This window comes from Diplotaxodon limnothrissa, linkage group LG18 (assembly GCF_057381915.1).
Source record: "Diplotaxodon limnothrissa isolate DT_005_m linkage group LG18, D_limnothrissa_male_GT1.1, whole genome shotgun sequence".
Classification (NCBI taxonomy): Eukaryota; Metazoa; Chordata; class Actinopteri; order Cichliformes; family Cichlidae; genus Diplotaxodon; species Diplotaxodon limnothrissa.
In genome coordinates, this window is record NC_140613.1 from 9,091,967 (window position 1) to 9,112,199 (window position 20,233).

A 20,233-nucleotide genomic window follows, 5' to 3' on the forward strand; every position below is an offset into this window, starting at 1 on the left:
CTGTGGGATGAGCTTCTTTTCCTTTCAATGAAAGAGAGATTATATATTTCCCCCCGCTTTTTCTTCTTTTTTTTTTTCTTTCTCTAACATCTGCCAGAATGTGTTCTGGGTAATAATGACAGTGCTTCCTTTTACAGGTAGAGGGCAGACTGTCAAAATGAGAACTTTGCACATTATAAAAGGAACCACATTTTCAGTATTTAACAAGAATCGGGTCAGGTGTAACAGGTAACCATATAACAAACTTGACTGTGAATGTCACCCCCTTATTTTCAACTTGTAATGCCAACTAAGGAGCCAGTTCACTGTGTAGGCTTTTCCATTTTCATTCCTCATGACTCATCCTTGAGGTGCACATCAAATGTTCCCATTTCACTTCCTTCTGCAGACACCATAGCGTATTAAAAACACGACAAAGATGGCCCAACTCACACACTTCATTTGTGTTCATAAAAGGACCTTTTTATTTTATCGTTTCCCACAGATACACAGCGTACTGCTGTTCATTTTCCATTATTCACGTCATACAAGTCAGGAGCGGGTTAACAGTACGGTTTTACAGCTCTAATAAAGCACACAGTACTGTGTTATTGATGCAGCAGTACTTACAACAAAAAGCTTTTAGTAGGATCAGTGATGAACAGGAATAGATAGCTGAGAAAGGATTTAAAGAGGTTTAACAGCACTGTGAGCAAACACATATATAACTGCTTCCATTTCTCATGCAAATAATTGTATCATTACTACAACAAAGTAAGAGTGGAAGTGTTTTCATTTTTTTTTATCCTCTCAGCGGAACTGAAGTGGACTCACACGCAGACCAATCACATCCTTGCCGATCTCCGTCGCCTAGAAAAAGAGGAGACATTAAAAATTAGTGGGTTGGGGGGGGGGGGGGGGGGGGGGGGGGTGGTAGTTATAGCAGAGATGGGCATTTAAATAAATAAAAAGGAAAAGTGAAGGCAGCATATTTAATGATATAAAAATAGAAGCAGGAGCTTAGAAGTGGTTAATAAAATTTCTGCTACTTTGTCATGACAACCACATCTGAAGATTTGAAAAGGTTTCCACTCACTAAGCTGAAAGTGAACTTGACTGATAGTATTGCCTTTTTTCTTGCAAATCTTCAACAGATATTACTGTATTAATATTATTTATTAATAATTATTGTTATTATTATTAGCCCTTATTCCCTGACTGAAGAGAAAATACCTTCAAACATAAACAATTTACCAGGTGTTCTCATTAAAGATGGTTACAGTTTCAGATCTGAGTGATCAAGAAACTTGAGCATTCAGACCAAATGTTCTCTCCTTTACTAAATGATGGTCCCTAAAATTTTATATACACATTTGTTTGGTCTACCTGTGTGACCCTGCAGATCTGGCCTTTGTAAGGGGGGCAGTAGCAGGCTCCAGACAGAGGGCACTTCTCAACGGGGCGTCCGCGGTACAGGGGAACGTAAGAGGCAGCGCACAGGTCAAATGGATTGTGGGGGTCGTAGTTCAACTGGTGGGCGTCTGTCAAGTTCTTCTCACAGGCTGCCAAAATCTTGCGAGTCTAAAGAAGGAAATATTTTTGCAAAGGAGATGATGGCAAGAGAATGACACCAGCACAATAAAGGCCATCTAATAAAGACAATTATAAAATAAAAAAAATAAGTTATGAGTGATGAACAACTAACCTGCTGTGCAACATCTGGCTTGGGCCCAAGTTCGAGGAGACGTCGTGCGAAGCCTGCAGCTGTCTTAAAGTTACGCAGTTTGAAGAAGAGGTTCAAAGCTGTGCGCAACACTAACACCATGTGGACTGGCTGGAGATTACAGTGGGTGAAGTAAGCAGCCATCTGCAAGGAAAACAAACATTTTTTTGAACATTTTCATCATGCTTTGGTGATTTTTTTGTGTGAATCAGTGAAAGCTTCATTGTGTTTTTTTTTTACCTCACACAACCTCTTCTGCTGTTCCAAAGTGTCTTTAGGCAGCTTCTTCCTCTCAGTCTCCATGGTCAGACCCACTATGTACTCTCTGCATATTGTAATCAGCTGCTGAGCCTAAAACACATACAACCCAGTTAAGTATCTGAGCACATATAAATGTGTATCAGCATGTCAACAAAATTAGTTTATCTGAAAGCCACAGGAGCCATGAGGATCATACAGGCAAGCTTATTAGGTCCATTACAAATGGATTTTAGAGATTAAACAGATCAGGTTCAAGGCATGCTTGTTGCTTACCTCTGCAATCTCCTGTTTGTTATCAACCACCAGCAGGGGTACAGACAGAAGGATGACTCTGAAGCGCTCAACGGCGTCCTCAAATCGTCCGGCTGTGGTCAGCTGGTAGCACTGCTGCAGGCGGGAGATGAGATCAGAGAGACGCAGGCCCACAGCAGGCAGCCCCTGCTTTGCCCCACAGTCCTGAGAAGAAAATCAAAGATAAAAAAAGTCATTTTCTATTTTGTGGAATCAATTAGAAACTATGAAGAAAAGGAGCAGATATATCAATAAAAAATACATCCACCAAATAGACAGCTGTACCTTCCAGTTCCTTTGTGGGTGCCCACGCAGGCAGGGCAGGGATGGCAGCCCCAGGTAAGATGTGCGTCCTCTGGACAGAGTCTGCATGAAAAGCGACTTATAGGGGCCAAAGTCCACAACTCCAACCTGGTCGTGGAGCAGCTATGGTAGAAACAAGCAACAGTAATTAACCATTTATGCCTTCCTTTTTAAACGATGATATATGTTATCAAAGGGAACCAAAAATAAATAAACTGTGTTGGAAAACACTATGAGCGGACCCTCATTGCAGTTTCAAAGGAGCCGGCCAGGATATGATCCACTGGCAGCTGGGAATTGTTGCACCACATCTGGGTTGGACTTGTGCCCTTGGTTGGTGGGACAAAGAAGCCGTCCTCTGTTCCTCCACCTGCACCAACTGGTACATCCTGTTGATTGGTGTAAAGATAGTATAAAGTACTCAGCTTTATGTTCTTTTCACATTTAATATGAGAATTTTTCTCTCTCTCACCAGCTCTGGAGGAAGATCCAGGTCTTCCTCAACATCCCATCCTCCTCCTTCCTCTTTCCCCAATCCTTCCTCTCCTAATCCTTCCGGAGCATCCACAAAGCCATCTGTGAAGAAGAGAGGGAAAGATACACATTTAATATTTTTAGGCTCAAGCAGTACACTGAAAGTTTGAAAAAAGAAAAGAAAAAAATAGAAAATGATTTGTTAAAATCAGTCGGAATTTACCTTCATCCAGCTGAAGCTCAGCATCATCTCCCCAGCCCTCGCCTCCTGAAGTATCCATGTCCAAGTCGGCAGCCATCTGACCAGCTTTCCCTACAACAGGTGAACAACAGGTGCCCATATTAAATCCCACACGTTTCTACAATTACTTCATCTTTGAATTCCTTTAAAAAAAGCAACACTGTTGCATATTAGAAAGATATTAAAAAAAAAAAACAACCAGCTGTTTTAAAAGCAATCCAAGTCCAGGCAGAAAACTCAGCTCAGACCATGGACGTGAGTCTTTGGATATCTGGATCCAGATTGTATTGTGATATTTTCTTGAGATCATCAAAGGGATATCTCAGTTTTTCTTATTTAAATCTGGTATGTATTTGCAAAGATATGTCAAACATTATCCTATCTAGCAATGCTAAAGAATCGTTCCAAATATTCATCAGCTGATCACTTTCAGGTTGGGCCAAGTTGCACCTCTAATAAGGTTTTGCTCCATATGCAACTTTTGACTAACCTGCTAACAAACAGACAAAACCCAACCAATCACATAACCTTGTTCGGAATTAAGTATTAAGTGTCTCCATTCTTGGTTCCATTTGAACAAAGTTAACATGGATGAAACTTTAAAGTATTATGTTCCTTTTCAGTCCATCGTGGCTCTTGACTTACCCTTTGCTGCAATAGCTCCCTCAAAGAAGCCCTTTGAGACGGTGAGCAGAGGCCAGTTAGTGTCTAGAGGGTTGATGGGTGGAGGTGGCTGCAACAGCTGTGCATTAGGATCAACCTCTGGCACCTAAAAGTTACATAATAAACCATTTTTAAATTAAAATTAAGCAATAATTATGTTATTTATCAACATGAATTACTGTATTGTTAAAAAAAATACATATTAGGTTCACTGCTTCTGCATGTTATTGTTTCCCATAATTTGTGTAGGAAGAATGTTTTGTGAACACACCGTCTCCTTTTCTGGGTCAAACGTCTCTTTTAGTGCCTCAGCCTCTTCATCCAACCCGTGTGTGGCTGCAGTCAGGTAGGCCAGAGACTCTGCAAGCATGCACACAAACAATTTTGCATGATAACTTGTCATTTTACTGCCATAAAGGCTGGCAAACAAAATACGACAGAATATGAGTGAATGTTGACAAATTAACTCACTTTGTCCACAGTTCTTCAATATTCTAACCCTTTCGCTGACGTCTCCCAGGTAGAGTGCTGCCTGGTAGTGACCGCTCATGTCCTTTCTGATCTCAGCTACACAGACAACACAGCCATTAGAAATACTGAAAGAGAACATACACACCTTTGCAACATGTAACATAAAGAATAGACATCCTCACTCACCAATCTTCATCATCTTGCGTAGCTTGGCCAAGTTACCAGTGATGAGGTAGAGGAAGGTGAGCTTGTCAAAGTTCTTGGTCCTCTGATAGCACATTTCCACGACCTGGTGGTGACCCTGCAGCAGTGCTGCCTCACCCAGACGCTCCCAGCAGCTGCGCTCATCCAGGGCTTTGGCTGCTTCCAGAGCCACCTGGAAGTACAGAGATGAGATTTTTAATTTTGCACACAGATCTCGGTCTCACTGTGATTTGATTAGAGCTCATCATGCACAAGACTTCCATCCTTATCTTAAAAAAAATGATAGAATAGGTACAGCAGTCTTTGAGTACTGCTGCCAGCTCACCTCGATGTTCCCACACTCCAGAGCCAGGCTAAAGCGCGTCTTCTCATCTTTGACGAAGTGCAGTGCTACCTCGGGGTAGCCCTTCTTCTGCAGATAGGCAATGATGGACTGACCTACCAGTTTGGCATTGCGCACCATGTGGAGCACCTGAAGAGTAACAGGAATGATCTCAGAATTAGGAATCAAATGATTCCTGGCAAAAATGTAATGCTGTTTAATATGAAACTCAGATTATCACTGCACAGTTCTGGTGTTTAATCTCCTTAAATATACTCAGATTATCACTTCAAGGACACCACCCTTAAGAACCGACCTCATCATATTTGCGATTGACCAGGGCCAGTTTGAAGCGGTACTCTGTGGGGTCGATGGTGAGCACACGGGGCCTGCACTCCCTGTCCAGGCAATAAACGCTGTTGCCTCTCACGCGGGTCACATAGATGGGCAGGTCCAGGGTCCTGATGATGCCATGATCACTACAGGAACACAAAGAATATCCTAAGTTAGACATTTTACACTGAACTGATGCTTTCTAACTGTGAAAGATTTGAGCTTTTCTGTCCAGAGAATTTAAAGCAAACAAACTTGTATTTGTCTTTAAAACATAAAGTTGGAGCTTTGTTTTTGCTCAAATCTCTAACTATTCTAAGTCACTGCTGTGCTTATTTTAAAAGACATGTGGGAGCACAACACTATCAAAGAAAACAAGCACTAAGGCAACATTTTAGCTCACAACTTTCTCAGTGACAGCTTATTTTGTTGAAGCTCTACAGGTCTGTGTTAAGAGGTTTCTGTCCCCAGAGACTTGTGCCTGTGGGAATAAATTAACACTGCCTTTTCTAAGCAGCACATACCCAGACGTGAGGGCGTATTTGATGTGGTTGGAAGTGGTGTAGATAAAGACTCCGCTCTCATCCCAGGCTCCACTCTTCACTCTGATGTTCTCGTGAATGTTGCACAGACTTTCCAGTTTACGGTTGCAGATCATAATTGCTGAAGGGAAGGGAAGAAAAAAAAAGAGAAAAATCAGATTTAGAGCTTCCTTTGAGAACCAGCAGAGAAAACTTTCAGGTTTGAATATTTGTTGGTCAAATCTGCAGATATTCATCTCATCCACTCACCGTGTTTAGCCAGCAGAGCCACGTGGCTGGTGTCTGCGCTCCACACCACGTACTTGACCTTAGAGATTTTCACGGTGGCCAGGGAGCGTTTCTGCTGCACGTCAAACAGCGTGACGCCATCGGCATCACGCAGCAGCAGTGAGCCTGTCCCGGCGTAGAAGATCTCCTCACAGCTCGGCACCTGGACTTTCTTCACAATTTCATTCTTCAGATTTTTAATCAGCAGCTGCAATGGAGAAATGAAGAAAGCACTGTGATGAATAATTATAGATTAGGACAAAAAGCAAAGTAAAAAGTTTTCTTCAAATATTTGCAGGCTTCACAAGTCACATAATGGACTCTTGATTGTTTCATTCGGAGATTAACGTGCCAGACTGCCTTTGATCGATCATTTGTAAAGAACAAATGATTTACTGATCAACACTTTCAGTTCTTTTTATAGAATTAACCAACTTTTCAAAAAATCTTTTAAAAAGGGATTTCCTATATATTTCACTGCTTTGTAAACTTTCATATGCACTTACAGAGTGCATACGGTCCAACACAGCAAATCTGTTCCTGGCCACCCAAACGGCTGTCAGACCAGAAGACCTTTTCCCCTCCGGTGCTGGAATTTAAAAAGAAAACGCAGCCTCTTGTTACTTCATTCAAGGAGATACAAACTGGAGGCATATAACATTCAATAAGTAAAGGGAAAAAAAAAACAAATGTTTTTAGAGTGTGAGAAAAAACATAATTAAACTGTTGGGGTTTTTTTTGTTTTTTGTTTGTTTGTTTTTTTACCATCGGGGTTCTGAGAGTCACTTTCTTTGGGAATTGAGTACAGGTCATAGGTGCTGTTCTCCAGGTTGGTTGCTCTCTGCAGGAGGTAAAGAGCATTTCGATAAACAGATGCGAACCAACACACTTAACTGAGCAGTAAGAGATTAATGTGTGCGAGTGCATTTTCACTGAGAGATACTTACAGTGCAGAGCAGGACAGCATTCTCAGCGGGATTATAAGACATGCTGAACACTGGGAACTTAGACCCACTAAGTTAAGGAGAAGGTAAAACAGGTAAAATTGTTATTTTAAACTAGACAGATTTTCATTTAAAAACAAAAAACCCACGAACGACAAAAAACAAGCACTAGCCCATAATTTCTTAGACCAATTTCTTTTTGGTCTAAGAAAGGAATTCTAAGAAATTGCACTCAAAATGCTATCTCATGCACACCACACCTACCTGCGCAGCTGCATAACAGCCGTGTCTTTGCTGCTGTTGAAGTCCAGCTGGCGGAGGAAGCGATCCTTGACGTAGTAAAGCATGTTGCCATGTACGGCGTAGGCTGGACGTTCACGCTCCAGCTTGAACACAATCATACCACTGTCATGACCTTAAGGACACAAAACAAACCATTCGTCAGTGCAAATTTCACACGTACACACTGTATTTTTTCCCCTCCTCAGGAAATACATGCTAGACATTTCCTGTTATTAGGCCATGTGAACTTAAGAGAACCATTAAAATCTTCTTTTTTTTTTTATTTTCCCTGATATGCAAAGGATCAGCTTCAAAACTAACCAAACAACTACTTTCCAAATTGATGTTTGAACTGTTAATGTTCCTGTTTTGATCAGATCACTGTCTGCACTTACCTGCAGCAAACAGGTTGAGGTTTGGGTGGGCACCCAGCACCCAGAAGCGGTCGTGATCACGGCGGAAGGTCTGTACTCCGGTCCTTTTGGACATGTCCCACACCCGGATGCTCTTGTCCTCAGAGTTGGACAGAATGAGCTCCTGGCGTGGGTGGAAGATGGCACAAGACACGTTGTTGTAGTGCCCACGGCATGTATCGAGCTCCCATGCCTTGGACTCTGAACACAGGTGGGGGGGAAAAACAAAAAAAAGGAGAGATAATTAAAGACAAAAAAGAAGCAGAAACATTTACAGCAGGAAACAATTAGTGAAGTAGTCAGCTTAATGAAATACCTACTTCTTGGCACATAACAGAAAAGTCAGGGGTTTTAGCTTCTGTGAACATCAACTTCTAACACTCATGTCAAGTCACTCACCATTCATCCTCCAGATCTTCACCTGCCTGTCATCAGCTCCAGACACAATGAGAGGCATGGTGGGGTGGAAGGCTGCCCAGTTGACCCCACGATCGTGACCCTGAACATAAACATAAGCTCAAGTCACACAGACAGCTGTCATAGCATGGCATCAATCTATATGAAACTAAACTGTGTTACTCTCCGTGAAGCCATTATAGTACCATTAAATAATTAATATATCACACAGAAACCATAAAATAGTACATTAAAACAAAACCCAAGCAATGTAGTTTTATTACCTATAACTGAATATTTCTGACCTTAAGTCATAATCACATACCCCTAAAAAAACAAAAAAAACAAACAAAAAAAACCAAACAACCCACAGATTCAACTGCCAGCTCGGGCTAAAAGCTGGTGTTTTCCACAGACAGAACTGCATCATGGACTTTTTTGATGATTTGAAGAAACCTCATTAATGCTAATTAATCATTAAAAAAACAAACAAACAAACAGGAAATCCAAACAATATGTGAGCGGAAGACTACAAACTGACATTTCCCTGTAATGAGATACCAGGAACATATGAAGGCTCCCTCACTGGTAACCTTTAAAGGCTGATTCACTCAAATGACCACAACGTTTACAAAAGCTACAAAGTTGCTTCTCACCTCGAGGACGTGTTTAACAACAGCATCAGAGGCACCAAACAAATCAACACCAGAGATGCCGCGCACCTCTGTCTCCACAGCACCTGGAGACAGGTTCTTCTTCCTCAAACCTGGAACCATCAGAGAGCACCGCGTGCAAAGGGGGGAGCCATAACCAAATTAGACAGGGCACAATAGAGGATCGGAACATGGGGAAAAACAAGATACACATTATTTAGATATCAAATTTGGAGAATCATCATTGGAGAAAAGAGGCCACAAAAGGGGGGTTTAAAAAACAGAGCGCACTTTTGTACTACTGAACACACACACAGGTTTGAAACACACCAACACAACCTCTGCTTTCTCATTGACTGCCAGCTTGAGTCTGGAAACAATCATTCCTGCAACAGTGCTTTGATTGGTTTAATTAATCATCAGATTACAGAAGAAACCGGAGTAACTTGTGATTTGGATGGATAGCAGAGCAAGGTAGCTGATTATTTCAGAGACTCAGCAAAATCAGGAAATGAAAAAAGATGGAGAAAACACAGCTTGTATTCATGATTCTTGCCTGTTAAAACAATGTGGTGAGCAGATAGTACAACAGCACAGAGAGAGATGACATGGGAAACAGAAATGACACTAGGAACCCATGTGCAGGTGTGGATGTTTCCAGGGAGAGCATGGGATAAGGAGGACACAGGGAGTGCGTGGACTTGGCTGATGGAGGTGGAGTGGGTGGTAGCTAGCATTGTAAAGGTGAGCCTCGATGGGGCGTTGAGTATCAGGACTATGAGTCTTGGAGTTTGCTTTCTTAAAGGCTCATGCACATTTCAGTCACAATGTTTAAATGACGTGCAGTTAGTATAGTCTGAAATGCCACAATTACTGGTTAGGAATGAGGATGACAACAATAAGTTGCAATGACTACAGGAAATATAAACCTGTAGTATATTTCATGTTATTTTTTTAATAGTAGAGCCAGTCGTGCAAATGTCATAGGTCATATAGAAATATGGGACAGCCAGAAAGTTTAAGTGTATAAAAAAGATTAACTCTTTTTTAACCAATTAATGTTTTTTGGATGCAAAAGCAGTATGGATTTTCTATATTGTGAGTATGAGTGCAAAGTGACCCCCTTAAAGCTAAACTTTAAACTTACTATGTATTTATCATAAAAAAAATGAAAACACATGCTGCAGTTAAGTCATGTGATAGACAAGTTAGAAAAAAAAAAAAAAAGTACAAATGGATGCAACCATGCTCAAGTTAAATGACATAAACCCAGGATTGGTGAATGTTAGAACTTATGCATGTTCACATGAAAGGAAATGAAAGCAAATGAGTGCAGTTAATCTAAAGACAAGAAACAGGAGAAAGAAAAATGACAAGATTTTTACAGCATGCACAGGCACAGAAACACCTCTCCAATTATCCATCCATGTGGATTTTATCCTTTCACTGTGTATCTAACCCAGAGGTGGGCAACTCCAGGCCTCGAGGGCCGGTGTCCCTGCAGGTTTTAGATGTGTCCTTGAACCAACACAGCTGATTTAAATGGCTAAATTAGCTCCTCACCATGTCCTGAAGTTCTCCAGAGGCCTGGTAACGAACTAATCATGTGATACAGGTGTGTTGACCCAAGGTGAGATCTAAAACCTGCAGGACACCGGCCCTCTGGGCCTGAAATTGCCCACCCCGATCTAACCTGTAAGGCCTTTCTCCTTTCAGAGCTTTTATTTACAGTGTTGTATTAAAATAATAAAAAAAAATAGCACACCATAAATTTGTTCCACTGCATCTAACTCTCTTACCATCTATCAAAAGAGAGGTGTTTCTGCAAACAGCCCACAGAGTTTTATCCTCTACAAGTTAGAGAGGAAGAAGAGGTTTAGGACTTCACTTCGGTCCTGCTCCTGTTTTCTTCCTCCTCATCTGTACCACTCTGCTCCCAACCCCTCCCCCAAAACCCAGCCCGCTGTCCTCTGGTCGGCCATCCCCAGGCCCTCACCGGAGATATCCCACACTCGCACAGTCTGGTCCAAACTGCCCGACACCACCAGGTCCTCAGATGGGTGGAACTGGGCACACATCACGTAGTGGTTATGGCCAGTCAGCACACTGCAGAGAAGAAAGAAATAGGAAACATAAGAAATCAGGGCAGACCACTCATTTTCATTATTGTAAATTTTAACAATTTTCATTCTTCTGTTTATTTAAAATCTCAATTAAACATCCTAACTATGTGCAAGTTGTGAGAAACAACAGTTTAAACTTTACACAGTGTCTTACCAGACACACGTCCTGGACTGCCAGTTCCAAATGCGAATCGTCTGATCATCTGAAGCACTCAGAATCCAGGGGTACTCCTACAGGCAAGGTGACAATTAATGTAATAACTTAAGTCTAAATTGTTCTAACATAAAATACAAAAACACCCAAAAACAGAAAGAAGTACTAATCCAGTGGGGTGACAATATAAAGGAAAACCCCTTAAAGACAAAGTGTTTACCATAATATGTAGTACTGTACTGAATCCCAGCTTTAGTGTTGTTTACATTTGTACAGTGCTCCACCATCACAAATACAACTAATGATTTCTATCTTGGACTTGGAGACAACATATCTTAAATGATGGGCTAAGATCTGGTGACTGGAAAAGCCATAACATACAAGTTGCATAATTTAATCTAATCCAGATTGGTGGAGGCCATTCTGGAAGAGAGCACTTCACAGGATAAAAGGTGATAATTTTGTATACCTCCATTGATTTGGACAAGTAGTTCAAAATATGAGAGTCACTGTGGGAGTCAAAGGTTCAAGGTTTTCCTATAATTTGTCACTTGTCCATTTTCTATGTTAAAACGGCAGGACAACTCACATGGTGAAAGAAGGTGGTTCTGATGTAGTCAAGATGCCCAAGGAGGGTGAAGAGACAGCGCCTCAGCTTGTAGTTCCACACCTGTACACAACAAGAATATTTACTCAGCTCTCACCTAGGTTTCATATTACAGTAGTGCATTAAGACATGGCAGCACCTTTGACGTTTAGGCAAAATATTAGAAATCCTGAGTATGAGATACTGCCTCAAACCAAATAAATACAAAAATAAGCACTTGAACAACATTTATCCAGCTTCATGACATTTAATGAGAGTCTTGATGCCACAGCAGTCCCACCTTGATTTTGTAGTCATCTCCTCCAGACACAAACAGTGGCTGCTGCTTGTGGAAATCAATCCCTCTTACAGGCCCTGATGTGAGATACCACATTAAAATCACACCTCATTTCCATTAATAACACAGTTTGTAAGCTAAAGCAGCGTACTCCAGCTAAAACACCGTCTTACCGTCATGCTCATCGAATTTGTCAATAAGTGTACACATCCGATAGTCCCACAGCTGGATGACTCCGTTGTGCAAACTTGCAAGAACCCACGGCCGTTTGGGATGGAAGCTCAGGCCTGAAATGTAAAACAGCTCATCAGAGCTCTTACAGAAGAGGCTATTACACTTCAGACGACCAGCATCATCCTAATTTACAGCGGCTTTTTAAACATGCAAAGTGATGTTAGCCGGACAGCTAAGGACACGTACAACTACTGTCCATTTATCGCTACATCTGAATAAGACATAATAAAGACAAATTAGTTACAGACAGTCGGAGAAAAAATCTATTTAAAAACAAGAATAAAGAGAGAATTCTGGCTGAATAATCAACCGAGGACGATAACGTCAACTAGCTAACGTTAGCTTCTTTGCTAATAAGTAGCTAGCAGACTCTTACCTTTGACACGGGCCGACTTCGTTTCAAATTTTGTTAACATCGTTACTGGTGAACCGCAAAGCTCTTCTTTTTAATGCTGAGACAAAACTCAGTCAGAGCAAATAATTAAAAAGGACGAAACTTTGCAGATTGGTTGAATCAAGCAGCCTGACCACCTTCGCCCATTTAGTTGATTCTCCTTTTTCCTGACACGTAGTCCGTTTTGTCTTCCGGTTTTGAACAATAAAGTTTTGCGACGAAAATCTGACCCAGAAAGTTCCACGGCAGCGGCGCGTAGAAATGTAACCCATAGACAAGACATCCGCGACTAAATGCCGTCATAAAAAATCTAATCTGTAAATTGCTAAGCACTTCCTAGACGTACGAAATAAGTATACGGACTCGGATAAAGAGTCATTAGCTTCTTTAATAAAGCGGTAAAAATCTAAGAGACAAAGAGGTTATTCTTTAAAATGTCAATGTCATGAACTCGCAAATTGTATGAGATTAAAGTGACAAATTTACAATTAAAAGAACTTAATACGTATTGATCAATACATTGATTTGTTTTCTTCCTAAACAATTATAAAATTCCTTATTTCTAAAACCGACTGCAAGTAATAATTTGATGACGTCATCTGCTGCAGACACGATACGTGGCACGCGGGGGCGCCTGTAGTGTGAAGTAATGCATTTCCACTGGATTACAAAAAAAACCCCAAAAAGCAAAAAAAAAAAAAAAAAAATCAATAATCTAGGATTGCTACGAAAAGAAAGTGGACTTCTACACATTTTTTTCCTTTTTAAACGTCTCAAAATACAGTTGTGATCAGAAGTTTACACACACTTATTCATAGGCATGAATATCGTGATAATTTGGGGCTTTTAGTGATTTCTTCGACCTGTTCTTTTTCCAGGTTTGGCTGATAGGACATCATACATCTTTAATGACTTTAAAAAACAGTCAGAATAATTCTTACTGGATATTTGACAACTCTTATTGTCAGACTTGGTAGAATTCATTTATAGTGACTGGTTTCATAATCATAGTCTACAGATTTTGAGGTCAGGGCTTTGAGAAGGCCATTCCACTGTCCTGTTGGAAGATCCAACCATGTTTCAAGTTTCAAATGTGTAGCTGTTGATTTGAGGTAACATTAAAGAATTTAGAAGTAATTCTCTTTCTTCATTTTTCCATCCACTTTGTCCAGTGTACTCATACCATTAGCAGCAAAAAGCCCCAGAGTATGATACTATGATACTACTTTTGTCATGTTAAAGACATTGTGAAAGAAGCCATTAAAAGCCCCAAATTACAGTGACATGTTCAAAATGAGTGTATATGAATTTATTATTTATTAATTATTTATTACTTGAGGATTTAAATTTGAAAAATCCTTTTACTTCATTTACTGCAGATTTTCTCCAGTAATGCAGCATATTTTATAAAAGGACCACAGCTTTAGGATCATGACTACCGCATACACGAACTGAAGTGCAGTAAGCTTACAGTAAAACTTGTCTCTGAATGCAGTTGATTATGACACAATATTTCTACTCATGTTCCATAAGCAGTATGAAAGAAATGACAAAAATCACACCGGGAACAATTGCAGTATATCATTAGTTTTATTTTATATATTTACAGAAGAATAGTGTCAAAAAGGTTTTATTATCATCATTCTTTTTATTATTTTTAACGGTGCTGTGGGAAACATTTGCATCGGCCCTGAGAGTTGAGTCCCACCCCACACTGGGATGAAACCACAGGTCTCTGTGAACCTCTGCAGCAGAACTCCCCTCAGCTGATGTAAATCGCATCTCTTCTCAGCACATGGCTGACTGATTCCTTTCACAGAACCCTTTATTATACAGTCACTGATGGGCTGGTGCTCGTGTGATATCTAGATCTCTCTCTACAGTTACAGAAGTCAACTGTTGTCCGCTACACAAACCCGACAGCCACTGCCAGAAAGTGCCAACATCAGGTTGTTGATGTCTTACCCAATAGCGCATCTCCATGATTTAGTCACCTCTTTCTCTCTCCCTTTTATGTAACACAATGTGATGTTTACTACACTGTCTGTCGCCTTCTCTGGAACAAACATGACGCACTTTTATAGGGTTTATTTTCATGCCCTCAGGTGATTATTGTTCCCCAGCGGGGACCCCATACCAAAGGAAAACACCATTTTGCACATTGAAAACACTGGGAATCACAGGGAAGCACTTTGCACAGTAACTCTACACTATAATGATCACTTCAACCACAGCAAAGGCATCCAGGAATCATCAATCACTTCAAATCAATATTTTGGAATGAGGAATAGCGAATGGTCTTATTAAATTAGCTGGCTTAGTTTTAAGAGGTAAAGGAAATCTCTTATGAGAGCTCCACTCCTCTTTAGTTGTTTTAGTCTTTTAAATAACTAACAAATGTACACATTTTTCATAGTTTTCTAGCATGTTAACCATAAACTTTCTAAATTAAAGCTTTTATCTTAAGTGAAATGTTAGAAAACAATCACTTGGTGCCAACTAGGGATGTTATTGCAAATTCACACCATTTTAAAGCCGATCGTAGCTGAATAATAGATGAAATTTCACGTTCTAATGAAACCTAAAAACAACAACTTAAAGTCACTTTGAAAAGGCACCGTTTATACCCGTGAAGTGCTTTGATGTAAATTACCATAAGGTTGAACAGTATGTAAAAACAACACTGAGAAGGCCAGTGGTATTTTCTTCTTACAGAAACTCTGCTAAAATTAAAGAGTGAAGGAATTGTGGCAGCTGCTAATGAAAAGATGTCCAAATGTTCTTAGTTGTACCTTCTGTGATTTTTATGGAGAAGAATGTGTGTTTGTTGTTTGTGATTCCTTATGTTGCTTCTGTTTCCACACACTTTACTCTTTAGGGGGGAGAGCAGTGATGACGGATTAGTCACACTCCTGCCTGACATTTGCTTCTCATTCTGTCCCTCTCCCCCGCTGCTGACACACACAGCGACCCTTCGGCTCAAGTGCTTCAGATGGACACCACCACTCCCCTCATCACATGATGGAGCACTGCTCGGCTGACCCGGCCCCGGGGCCCCCAGGAAGATTGAGAGAGTCCATGTCAAAGTTAAAGCCAGGAGGCTGGAGAGGAAGAAAAAAAAAGAGGAAGAAGCCTATAAATATTTGTGCTCATTTCAAATCACATAAAATTCAGATTAAAACATCAACCGCAGTTCTGTTATGAAAGGGACAATCAAATGACAGCACATTTTCTTTCCCTGAAATCTTAGTGAGGTCAAACACACAATGGTGTTTTTACTTACCGCATCACCTGCTAGCTCTTTAGGTGGTTGTCCAAGGTCTTGCAGCTGTTGGTAAAAGAAACAGGATAAGTTACCAGTTTCACTCTACACATAAACTGCTTTTTTATGAGATAAGAGATAGTGCTGCATCACCTTTTGCATCAGGTCCATGATCCTCTCAAATGTGCTCTCTTTATCTGCTGCACCCTCTCCCTCTCTCTCAAAGAGCTTACAGATGTCTCCCATGATTTTGGCCTGCTGCTCATAGCGCTGGTAATCCTCTGGACTAAGGCTCGGTTTGTTGGTTTCCAGCCACTCTGGGTACTGCAAGAATGAAGTAGAGTTAATACAAATACTGAATGGGACACTGCAGAATATAATGTCTGCTATAAAACCAAAGGCACACCTTAGTAGTGATTTCCTTCAGAGATGGATAAAGAACCTCCTTAGAGAGAAGATTCTGCATGATAGACTGCATGATGGGCAGGATGTTTCCATCATCACCACCTCCTTCACCCTCCTCCAACCCTAGGCCTTCTAGTGCTTTGACAAGATCATCTCCAGCTAGTCCCGAAGACTGCAAAAAAACAATCAGACTATGAAGTTGCTCTCATTTGCAAAACCTTCATTATATTTGCTCAATTTCAGCTTGACCCACCTTCAGGTTGTCTGCATTTTTGGCCAGCCCCTGAAGGGTTTCTTTTAGACAGCAAGTGAATTCTTGTTGGGAGGCAGTGTCAGTACCTGCTCAGAATAAACAGAGTATTTTGTGTAAACTAACAAGCCAAAATAGGCAGAAGACTAGAAGTAAACTATAGTCAACACAAGCCTATATCTTACCAACTTTTCCCGCAGCCTCTGATAGCTTTTGAAAGTGTTGGAGAAGCTCCGGCTCCTCCTGAGCCAGCTCCGTCATGGCCTTCTCCCACTCCTCCTTAGCTTGGGCAGCCATGTCCCCTTCAAAGAGAGTCTCGAAGAGCTTACAGTCCTCTAGCAAAGGGGGCTGAGACAGGCAAAGAAGAGAAAACAAACAAAATCCCTTATATAGAAATAAGGAAAAACAGAGGAAGATGTTCTTCTTTTCAGTGCATCTGAATTGAAACAGTTTTGTTTTTTTATTCTAGACCCGACTCTAGCTTACAATGTTTTAAACTTGACATAAACCTGCAGCAGTCTTGCTTCCTAATAGTAAAAGAACCAACATTTGAAAGCTCAAAACTAAAATAACACTGACACTTTCTAGTTGCAGTTTTGGATAGAAAATTAACAGAAAAAGACAAAAGCATTGCTTTATCAGTCAAATATTGCCATCTGCAAATACTGATATTTACTGATATCAGGAAATAAGAAAGTTGCGATGTTTATCTGTTGTGTGACTTCAGTTTTTTGGTGGTGAAATGTTAAAAAAGTGATGAAGGACTGAAAAGACTTCAAATTGTGTCAGTTATTTCTTAAAATCAACATGTCCTAGATTCCCTAACATTAGGGGTAATAAATTAAAAAAAAAAAGAAAATGTATTGGTATTCACTATAAGCCAAACTTTTATTTAAAAATTTGCCACCGTGACACCACCATGGTTGGACTCAACTCTGATGGAGATGAGACAGCGTACAGGACGGATGTAGAGAACTTGTCCCTCTGGTGCTTAGAAAATAACCTGAAGCTGAACGTCCTTAAATCAAAAGAACTCATAATGGACTTCAGGAGGCACAGACAGGTCCATTCCCCTCTCATTAGAAATGGAGAACGAGTGGAATCTGTCTCCACCTTCCGGTTTCTGGGCACCCACATCTCAGCTGATCTCACCTGGACCCACAACACCATCGCCCCGGTAAAGAAGGCCCAGCAGCGGCAGCACTTCCTCTGTGTCCTGAGGCAGAATAATTTGAACCGGAAGCTGCTGCTGGCCTTCCATTCCATTCTAAATATTATACTCTATTCTAAATTATTTCGCAAGCACCTTTTGTGCACCACTGCTGGCTGAGGACGAAGCGGCTGCAGGGTCGGGGGCTGGAGGGGCGGGCGCCTTGTCAAAATCATCCAACGCACCTGAAAGAAAGCGATGATATTAGAACCAATTCACTCAAAATGCTTTTAATGGTTTCATACTCACTGACAAATAATTATCCAGTTATTCTATTGCTATGGGATAACTGGATAACATATAATGCTGCAGCAATTTTTCTGAACTTTAAAATAGTCATTCTTGTTTTTAATCAACTCATTCTGTGTTCAAAATTAAAAAAAAATTCATTATCAAAGAAATGAGCAAAAACATAATATATTCACATTTTAAAACACGAAAGCGGTGACTTTTTTTTTTTTTTTTAAACTAACCAATTAATCAACAATCACTTCATTCTTCAAACACCAATTCTGGCCTTTAATTAGGAAAACAACAACCTGCTAAAGTTTAAACTGAGCATAAGAGTGGCAAAGACAGGTTATTTAAATAACTTAGAATATGGAATGGTTGTTCTGAAACTGCTGATTTACTGGGCTGTTCCCACACAACCATCACTGGGGTTTACAGAGAATGGTGTGAAAAGAGAAAAGATCCAGTGAGCAGCAGTTCTCTGGGTGAAAATGTCATGTTGATGTCAGAGGTCAGAGAATAGCCAGGAAGCTTCGAGCTGACAGGAAGGCAACATTAACTTAAATAACCACTCAATGCAACCAGTCAACATACAAAATATGCAAAATACATCAAACTTTGAAGTACATGGGCTATAGGGGCATAAGACAACGCCAGGTGAAATTCCTGCCAACGAAGAACTAATTTGAACATTAGAAGATTAGAAAAGGTTTGACTGGTCTGATGAGTCTTGATTTCTGCTGGAACATTTGGATGGAAGGGTCAGAATTTGGTGTACATAACACAATAATATGTTGTCTTATATAAGACAAATGATGACTTTAAACTGAAGGAAAAACATATAAAGCGGTTTGAAGATTTTTAGCCCTTTTCTGATTGTTTTATTATTGTTATGAATGTCTTTTATATTGAAAACCTACTGTTGAGAAAGTAAAACTGTAGATGATTTAGCCTTTATACATATTTGGAAAAATAAAACTGTTTAAATCCTAAGCTGGGTTGTTTTGAAAATTTGCCTTGAACAAAATATGTAGTTAAGGAAACTGACTCCGTGTTCTGTGCAGATACACGATGAAGGGCACAAACTGAACCCGGATAAAGTTATCTGACAGCAGAGACATTAAGCGATTCGTGCTGACGTTTCTTCTTGGACATTACTCCTGCAGACCCCGGCAGGAGCACCTGACGTTGAGCTAAGCCCTGACACGATGAAAGCACAACAACAACAAAAAAAGGACACAGCGACACCACGAAGCTGCACGAAAACCCCACTGCTGTGTTCAGAAATACACACACTGATAAAATATTAATGCCGACTCTTACTGTCCAATAATTCTTCCAGCTCTGCATCGTGCCCATCGGACGACCCTCCTGGTCCTGACGCCATGATGTTGCCTTCACCAACCCAGCGCGGAAACTGCCGCTTCTGCTGTAAAAATGTCGCAAACACCTCTACGTCACTCCTCCGAGTGAGCGCCGCCTCGTGGCCGGTTAAATAGTTTACTCTGGAGCAAAGTGTTGTTTAGTGTTCTGGAAAACACGCACACAAAAGCACAAATGTTTACATGATACTTCCTGTATTTTATTTGTGTTTGTATTAGAATTTATGTGAGTTTTTAAATGTTTTCTATTTAATTGTGTTCCCCTCCTTTTTGTCATTATCCCATCTTCACCTCATTGATCTTATTTGTCCATTGATCTTACAATGGACAAATTCTGTATCTGTAAATGTATACTCATTGATAAGAAACCACACTGATCTGTACATTTAGTCAGTTTAAAACTCGCACATATTAAACTACAGTTGTTTTATTTGAGAGTTCTGATAGAGAAGTATAGAGAAGATTAGAAGGACTTGGACTGTGAATCTAGCCAAAGTGTGTGATAGAATGAAGTCAGGAGTGGCAGAGAAGTGTGAGGGCGGTGCGGGACACGTGTGAGGACAGTGAGACAGTGGTGATGTATGCAGTTTAATTGATAGATGGGTTCAAGGTGGACAGGTTGGCAGATGAGGTCAGCCTGGAGTCTCTGTGGACGTCGACGTTGGTGGCTCATATTGTGATCTATATTGAGAGCAGGCAGCAGGTGGAAGAGAGCCTGGAGAGATGGAGGTTTGCAATGGAAAGAAGAAGAATGAAAATACGTAAAAGGCAAGATAGATTACATGTGTTTGAATGAGAGGGAGACAGGTGTAAGAGTGAAGCTGCAAGAAGCGGTGATAGTAAAGGTAGTTGATTTTAAATACGTTGCGTAAACCATCCAAAGTAATGGATGGTGCACACGAGAGGTGAAGAAGAGAGTGCAGGCAGAGAGGAGTGGGTGCA

General features: G+C 40.6%; 2 protein-coding genes across 2 annotated transcripts; both read right to left on the bottom strand.

The window, feature by feature from the left end:
- Window positions 1–449: 449 nt before the first annotated feature.
- copa (COPI coat complex subunit alpha) lies at window positions 450–12,721 on the bottom strand. The gene is made up of 30 exons (XM_085377202.1): window positions 12,534–12,721; window positions 12,097–12,210; window positions 11,927–12,000; window positions 11,629–11,709; window positions 11,040–11,116; window positions 10,759–10,868; window positions 8,766–8,875; window positions 8,113–8,212; window positions 7,696–7,914; window positions 7,283–7,433; window positions 7,022–7,088; window positions 6,840–6,915; window positions 6,581–6,663; window positions 6,057–6,282; window positions 5,790–5,928; window positions 5,249–5,411; window positions 4,936–5,082; window positions 4,593–4,782; window positions 4,407–4,502; window positions 4,207–4,295; window positions 3,918–4,041; window positions 3,255–3,344; window positions 3,030–3,133; window positions 2,800–2,946; window positions 2,540–2,680; window positions 2,237–2,419; window positions 1,943–2,053; window positions 1,685–1,846; window positions 1,366–1,560; window positions 450–849 (listed from the first exon to the last, which is right to left on the bottom strand). The coding sequence occupies exons 1-30, from the start codon at window positions 12,571–12,573 to the stop codon at window positions 790–792; spliced, it is 3,669 nt and encodes a 1,222-aa protein (XP_085233328.1). The 5' UTR covers window positions 12,574–12,721; the 3' UTR covers window positions 450–789.
- Window positions 12,722–14,128: 1,407 nt separating this feature from the next.
- On the bottom strand, window positions 14,129–19,308 carry pex19 (peroxisomal biogenesis factor 19). Its single transcript, XM_085377931.1, has 8 exons — window positions 19,233–19,308; window positions 17,775–17,863; window positions 16,654–16,816; window positions 16,472–16,557; window positions 16,220–16,390; window positions 15,967–16,137; window positions 15,835–15,879; window positions 14,129–15,652 (listed from the first exon to the last, which is right to left on the bottom strand). The coding sequence occupies exons 1-8, from the start codon at window positions 19,294–19,296 to the stop codon at window positions 15,566–15,568; spliced, it is 876 nt and encodes a 291-aa protein (XP_085234057.1). The 5' UTR covers window positions 19,297–19,308; the 3' UTR covers window positions 14,129–15,565.
- Window positions 19,309–20,233: the final 925 nt, after the last annotated feature.

What these genes read in the sequence shown, in the direction of transcription:
- pex19 (XM_085377931.1), bottom strand. Translation starts at nt 19,296, where the DNA reads ATGGCGTCAGGACCAGGAGGGTCGTCCGATGGGCACGATGCAGAGCTG. An exon ending in GCTGGAAGAATTATTGGACA is followed by an intron (nt 17,864 to 19,232) that starts GTAAGAGTCGGC and finishes GCTTTCTTTCAG; the next exon opens with GTGCGTTGGATGATTTTGAC. An exon ending in AAAATGCAGACAACCTGAAG is followed by an intron (nt 16,391 to 16,471) that starts GTGGGTCAAGCT and finishes GTTTTTTTGCAG; the next exon opens with TCTTCGGGACTAGCTGGAGA.
- copa (XM_085377202.1), bottom strand. Translation starts at nt 12,573, where the DNA reads ATGTTAACAAAATTTGAAACGAAGTCGGCCCGTGTCAAAG. An exon ending in TCAATCGCAAATATGATGAG is followed by an intron (nt 5,083 to 5,248) that starts GTCGGTTCTTAA and finishes GTTACTCTTCAG; the next exon opens with GTGCTCCACATGGTGCGCAA. An exon ending in AGCAGAAGAGGTTGTGTGAG is followed by an intron (nt 1,847 to 1,942) that starts GTAAAAAAAAAA and finishes TTTTCCTTGCAG; the next exon opens with ATGGCTGCTTACTTCACCCA.